Source organism: Pteropus vampyrus, unplaced genomic scaffold (genome assembly GCF_000151845.1).
Source record: "Pteropus vampyrus isolate Shadow unplaced genomic scaffold, Pvam_2.0 Scaffold353, whole genome shotgun sequence".
NCBI lineage: Eukaryota > Metazoa > Chordata > Mammalia > Chiroptera > Pteropodidae > Pteropus > Pteropus vampyrus.
In genome coordinates, this window is record NW_011889134.1 from 54,866 (window position 1) to 62,598 (window position 7,733).

Below are 7,733 nucleotides of genomic sequence, written 5' to 3' on the forward strand. Positions count from 1 at the left end.
GACATAATATTCTTGACCTGATTTTTTCACTCAATATTATATTTCCAAGATTCATCCATATTATCGCATGTAACTGTTGTTCGTGCATTTTCACTGCTGTTCAATACTGCATTGTATGAACATACAACAAATATTTATCTTTTCTTTAACCAGTGAACTTTTGGATACGTCCCAGTTTTTGCTACTATGAACATGCACAAAATTTTACCTAGGTTATATGCCTTAAAATTTCTTGTTTACAGGGTAGGTACAGGTTCAACTTTACAAGATAGAGCCATATTGTTTTCTAAGTGGTTGTGCCATGTTACATTCCTATCAATTATATTTATGAGTTCACATTACTCCACATAATTGTCAGCACTTGGGATTATCAGACTCTTAATTTTGGCCAGTCCAGTGCATATACAGCGGCATCTCTTTGCAGCTTTAAATTGTACCTTTATCTTCACTTTTTAGATCAAACAACTTTTTATGTGTTTAGTAATAACTCATGTTTTCTCTATATGAATTTTTTTTATTTCTGTCATTTGCCCTTTTTTCTATTGGAATGTTTGTCTTTTTCTTATTGATTTGTGTTCTTTATATACTCTGGGTACTAATACTATGGAGTTTATGTGGTTACTGATACCTTCTCCAGGTCTGTGGCCGGACTTTTCATTCTCTTAATAGAATCTCTTGATTAAAAGAAGTTCTTCATTTTTGTATAATAATGACTATTATCATTTCATAAAGAAGAAAAGCAATTATTTGAAGCCCTTTGACCCTTAGGCCATTTCTTTCTGGGTCATGAGATACAATGTTAAAAGCATCAACAAGGCCGATCACCAATAACCTTTAATGGGAAGATAGACAAGTCTCTACATGATATGATTTTGGAAAAGTTCTGTCTGAAAACTTTAATAACATAAAAAAGAAATAAGAAAAATTTTTCCCTAGCCTTCTACCTCTGCAGCTAACTTGTCCACGCAAGTACAGGACAAACTTTATTAAGAACCATGGCCTTGAACCTAAGCCCTGTCTACATCACAGTGCTGCATACAGCATGAGATAAATAAGTACATGTGAGGGGGTTTGCAGTTATTCGGTCACACTGTTGTTGCTCTTGCATTCAAAGCACTTGACACATAGTAGGTTCCCTGTGAATGTGTTCCAAATGAATTACAGCAATTAAGATGGCTGACAAGTAAGACTCTCATATGGATAGACAAAACATGAGAATTTTCCAGTTAGTAAGCCCTAGGGCCAATAAAAACAGTCTCAACATCTATAAAATAATGAACTCATTATGGGTGATTAGGTGGATGAAAATTGACAAGGTAGATTATGAAAAGTACCCAAGGCTGGGATCAGAATCCATGGATTTTATTCAATGTTCTGCCACTAAATAGCTATGTAACCTTAATTGCTTTAGCTTTTTATGCCTCATGGAAAAGTTAAAGTTTCCACGAAAAAGTCATGTGGTATAATTCAAGGTATAAATGCAAGATATCCAAAGATCAAAGATCTTGCTGATTTTATAAATATAAAGTATTAGGTTAACTTAATGAGACATTTTAGCAACCCACCTTGTATAAAAGTAAAATTCTTTTTTTTTTTTTTTTTTTTTGTCAGATCCACAATTTTGGGGAAAGATAAAGTTAGATGACACTAAAAGCAGCAAAAGAACTTTTTTAGAGCTGCACATTTAACGCCCCCTACCCCACTGATGAAAAGAAAACACATTTGTACTGTGGTATTGGAACAAACAAAACAGTAATTAAGAAAGTTTGAGTTCTAGGCCATCATCTACATCCTGGAATGTGAAACATCGCTTTCTTCATTGTGCAAAGTCAAACTAAGAAATATAACTAAAAGCAAGGGTCAGAATTCAAAGTGACCTTAGCAAATTAGAGAAGTTAACAGATATAAACAAAAGACCAAATGAAAATAGTAAGGCAGTAAACCACAGAAGAAGAAAATAAATCATATAAATATAAGATGAGGGAAGTCCAGCTGTGCACAGTCATGTTAGAAAGGAAACAACAACAAAAAAAAACACCTTGGAATAATAGTAGGTAACAGATTATAAACCAGCAAGACAGCAGTGTAATTTAAAAACAAATATGAAACCAGATTATATGCAAGCATTTTATTACACTATCAATATGACCAGAACTTGCTTACACAGAGGAGCTACCTAGTTTTGGGCTTAAAATTAGGAAAGAATGTCAGAATTCAGTGAGGGCTCAGAAGAGAAATACCAAAATGTTTTCAGATTTAGTAAGTTCCAGCAATTTGCATTTCTAACAGACTCTCATGCTGCTATTGCTGCTATGCTGCTATTGCTGCTCCAGCAATAATAATAATAATAATAATAATAATAATAATAATAATAATAATAATAATATATTCTCAATAAGTTTCTATAATAATATCAAACCACTGCATTAGAAAGACTGAGATTATTCAGCTTTCCGAAGGGCGGCCAGCTGATTAAGGATGGAAAAAAGTATGTATGTGTTGGGGGTGGGAGGAGGGTCCGTTAGTTAGACAAAAGGATGGATTTCTCTGAGAATGGCAACTGTGAAACACATAAGTGTTGCTGCTGTGAAATCATCCTTTAAAAAAATCTTATAAAATATAATAGATTCTTAACTAAATTGGTTATATGTGATCCTATCTGAAAGTAGGGGAATTTTTAGTAGTTTCCAATAACTTGTGAAACACACTCCCTTTGACCATTTGATGTCTATAGACCTATTTCATAGGAAAAAAATATACAATCATATACTGAAAATATTTTATTCGATTTCAGGGGGGTGATAGAATCTCCAAGTATCATACTTAATCATAAGTAAGAAACCAGTAGAACTGGTTTCTAACAGTTCCTTCTCATCTTTAGACACTATAATTAAAATACTTTTTTTAATAAAAGAGGAAAATAAGTCAAATTATTTTTTTCCCTAAAAATGAGCTCTTGCAAAATCAATAAGTATTTGGTGACACCTAGTGGCAAAGTTAAGAGTTACAGTTTCCAACTCATTTTCCTCTTCTAAAATTCACTGAATATTGAGAAGTCTTTTTCTAAAACTTAATCGAATCTTTTAAAATATAATAATTTTTATTATTTCTCTCCTAGCATTTATAATCCTTCCAATACCACAATTAACTGACCCTAAATTCTTGGTGATTTTTATCTTGTACTTCCAGTTAAAATTAAGTGTCTTAAAATAATACCAAGAGGCTTTAAAAAGTTCATTTAAGCAGTATGTATATGAAAGCCTTAAAAAAAAAAAAAACTGTAGCAGCATTAGTTAGTTAAATATTAGAACCTATAAATGTGGAGTCTTGGTTTTCTAACTTCTTTATTTATTCTCTAACTTCTTTATTTATTCTTTCATTGAGCATTAATTTTGCACATACACTGTGCCAGTGCCATGCACAAGAGGTAGAGATGAAACAGACAACATCTAAAACTTGCATCTTTTACTGTATCTTAAATTTCCTATTGTGGAATTTTTTAAATTAAATTTTTTGGGTTTCCCATTGTGGAATTTTAAGTGGAATTATCTTTTTTGCACAATGTTCCGCTTATATATGTGATAATAGAAAACTCAGTTTCTAGTATTTTAAAACAAGAATTGTTTCTTCTTCTCTTTCACCTCCCACTTCCTTCTTGTCTAAAACAATCCAATGTAAACTGCCACTGTAAAATTACCCATCATGGAATTTTTGTCCAAGCTCAGATGAAGTGATGCTTTGTAAATCCTTCACCCACATTCAAGTTGCAGACACATATTAGGAATAAAAGTTAAAGTACTACACAGAAAGTATGTGTTCAAATGGTTTTTAAGTGCATAGGTACAAGATCTATGATTATGCAAACAAGATAATCACCTGGCTATGCTGTTCCTATGGTAATAATGGCAATTTCTTCCCTTTGATTTTTTTTTTTTTCTGAGCTCAATTATGGGTAATCGCCCTGTGTTGTAAAGCCCCATTATGGGACTATCAAAGCTTTGCACCTTCCTTTTTAAGAAGCTTAAAGCAGTGAGAGAGCGTGGTATTTTATTGAATAAGGGCTCAATTACCTGAGCATTAAAGAATAAGAGGACTATGTTAATGTTGACTCTTTTGTCTATAATACGAATTCAATAACTGAATGCATTAGCAAGAGATATCTAGCTTCATGATCTAACCCCTTCACTAGTACCTCCAGTAAGCATGTTTTCAGCAGCCCTACCCCAGAACAAGACCAAGAGATTGTTTTCTTCATGATTCCTAAAGCTGTCATTGAAATCAACATTCAAAACTCAGAATTACTTTCTCCATTACTATGACCGTAATAAAAAAAAAAAGTGATAAAATTTTGTTGCAATTAATATAACGAAAGTTCTGAAACATTTTAATAGGTGGTCCTTGATTCTAACTACCATTTTAGATGGGGAGTAGAGAAATTCTTTTCCCAAGAACACATAGAAAGAATTAGAAGTCAGTACAGCATTAATTAGAAAAAAGAAGTTAAGCAAAGAATATCATTTTCATATGTACTCTTAAAAATACATATGGCATTTTTACTGACCATCCAGAGGACGAACCAAGCAGCTGAAGGCAGATACTGTAGCATTAGCCAAGACTTGGCAGGGAAAACCACACACAGCGGCTGAGATGTTCCCTGGAGAAAATCCTGCTCCAAACACATGCACGATCCTTCCACCCAGGCAGCCTTTTGTTTAAAACAAAATTACAACTTTATGATCATAGAGACAAATCTCTCTTTACTTAACTCAAAATTCAAATTCATGGTTCCTTGCTGCCCATCCTTCTTTCTATGCCCTCCAGAATCCACACAACTGGCTCTCCGTCCCTGATATCCTCAGTTTATTCTCACTAAGCTCTAGCCTCCAGAGCCAGAGTCCTTGTTTGTCAGCTCCCCATCATATTCACCAATCTATAAAAACGTAATAATTTTTATATAGAAAAGTAACGCTTATTTATAGTTCTTAATTTTTTATATGAAAACATATAAAATGAAAGTAAAAGTTTTCTTAATCACCTAACTCCCTAGAGAGAGCCATGTATAGAGTTTTTTGTGAATTTTTTCCAGAATTTTCTAAGTATATATATTTCTTATACAGAGATCTTTCTATACACATTCCTCTACAACTTGTTTTTTAAACATATAGCATAGACATTTTTCCAAGTATGTATACACACATTCATATGTGTGTATATATACATATACGTATATATCTAACTCATCATTTTAATAGCAACTTAGAATTTCATTATAGGATTATGCCATAATTTATTTACCTATTTTCAGATCGATTGATACTTCCATTATTAATCAATCATCTATTGCTGTAATTAATGGTGCTGCAATGAACAGTACACTTATTTGAATAAAACTGTTGCAAATGCTTAGAAGTGGAATTTCTAGGTCAAAGGAAAAGTAAGTTTTTGGTTTTGATGTATATTCCCGTATTTCTCTCCAAAATAACGTTGCATCATTTTATACTCCTACCAGCACTATATGAGAGTGCCTGTCTTCAGTGGGCAGAAGTATCACAATTCTTAACAGACAACATGTTTTGCTTCAGTCTGAGAATCAAGAAAGGTAAATGTCACTGGGATCCTCAGATGTGCGGCAATGTCTAGTCCACACTGAGATATAGTTCCGGTTTCTACTGCCTTTCTATCAAGGTGGTACTAACACAGCCACATGACAACATCAAGAATAACACTTTGCTTAGGGTGCCTTTTATACCCCTGCTTTCTCACCATAAAAATCATGGAATCTTAGTAGTAAGCTGAACTAGGAAGCATCCAGCACAAACCCCTTTACCAATTAAGGGAACGAGGTGTAGAAAGTTAACCAGCTAAGTTACTAGGGACCAAAATCCCGATCCCCATAGCACTCCAACCGGCTGAAGCCAGACAGATTTGTTCTAAGAAAGGCCTTGGCCAGTGCTTCATCAGTCTAAGGTTTGGCTCGCATAATTTCCTGTATATATTCTGCATCACAATCAAATTTGAGCTATCTCAAATGTATTAAGGCTTTACGTGAACAGAAATCGAAACCATCATTGTAAGAAAAAGCAAGGCAAATTTCAGTGTATCTAAAAGGAGAAAAAAGTTCAGCCAGTGCAATCATACTATGCAATTGGCCAGTTATTGGTGGAGTATGAATTCACCTGTGAAATATTACAAAATGATAAAAAAATCATATTTAATAAACTTAAAACAATTTAAATTGACACATAGCTCTAAAAATAGGTGAAGCCATTTATGTCCTACTTAAATGATCAAATTATGAGCTCTTATAAATGATGTTATTTAATTTAAAACACCAATTAAATTGCTTTAATGCATCCAACTAAAATACAATCATGTACTTAAAGAGTATGCACAACTTCCTTGGTAAAAAAAACAAAGTCTCTTACATGGAGCATGACGAAGACAAGTTTTAGGGGAAACTGGAACTGTAAGAGGCCAATCAGGCCTCTCTCTCCTTTTATCGTTCAGATTGATGTTGACTGCCTACCACTTAGAGTAGTGAGAATAGCTGTAATCCACTAACATAAAGAAAGCCCTCTGCAACACTTGCTTGACTTACCAAAGTTCTCGGTCACTGCTGTGATAGAAACGCTTGATGTGAACGCCAGGGCAGATGAGGCCCACCCTCTTGTCCGGTCGTAACCTCTGATTTGGTACTCCCCAGCAGGAAGAAAGGGAACCACACACTGGAGAACCGTGCTGTTGCCAGAGACACCCACGCAGGGTGACATCCCAATAAAAATGTCGACGTTCACAGCTCCTGAGATATGGGCCACCACCAAAGTCAAGATGCCATCAGCGTGAGAAACAGAGAGCAATTCTGGAGTGAACGCATTGCTATAACCAACGACTCCCATTTGATACAAAAGTCCATCTATCTCTATGTCCAAGACAACAGAGCCATGCCCTGCAGGAACAAAGCACTGAAGGAGCTCAGTACTGATGCTCACCGTCAGGCAGGCCTGCTGACCAAGGTAGACCACCGTGCTGTTCTGTCCTCTCAGGGCTGTGCCCTCTATGGTCAAGAGGCCCCCACCATATATGCTGAAATTCTTGGGGAAATAATGAAACACCCTAGGCAAAATGTAGAAGTGTCTGGAAACATTACCAGAACAAGCATACCCATTGCTTGTATGAACTGCTGATAGGTAGTGGAGTCCTGGAGTCAAGTCGCTTATCTGGCATGCCACATGGCTTGCATTAAAGAAAGTTACAATGCAAGGAAGATGATCATCCAAATACACCATTGGCTCATCAGCTGTGGTGCCTAATCTCTGACCTCTAATCAACACCGTAGTCAGAGACCCATTGATATCAGTGGTCAAGGCATCCACTACAGGAGTTGTCTCTTCCTTCAAAAAAAGAGTGCAGTTCCCATGACATTCACTGGGTAGGCCATTGACCAAGATGGTGATGTTCAGAGTGAAGGAAGCACCAGGCAAGGAGTCACCCACCGGTTTGATCTGACAGAGGACCATCTGGGCCCCCAAGCTCAAAATCACACAAGTAAAGGGACCCGAAAGATAAACCTGAACTGATCGCCTTCTTGAGTTGAGAGCCAAGCCCCTCACCATGAGCACTGTCCCACCACAAGCAGACCCATTTGTTGGGGAGATGGTCGTGATCCAAGGTGTCATCACCAATTGCTGGGGCGCTGCAGACATGTTAGCAAACCCCATCTGCTTCTGACGTAT

The 7,733-nt window shown here is 35.9% G+C and overlaps 1 protein-coding gene across 18 annotated transcripts in view; it reads right to left on the reverse strand.

Moving 5' to 3' along the window:
• Positions 1–7,733, reverse strand: part of LOC105304809 (PKHD1, fibrocystin/polyductin) — a 135,143-nt gene that overhangs the window by 50,959 nt on the left and 76,451 nt on the right. For all 18 annotated transcript variants that reach the window (XM_023522633.1, XM_023522638.1, XM_023522649.1 and 15 more), the window contains 2 exons: positions 6,599–7,679; positions 4,562–4,705 (listed from right to left, as the gene is read on the reverse strand). In XM_023522633.1, coding sequence (XP_023378401.1) covers positions 4,562–4,705; positions 6,599–7,679 — 1,225 coding nt within the window. The remainder of the gene's footprint in view (positions 1–4,561; positions 4,706–6,598; positions 7,680–7,733) is intronic.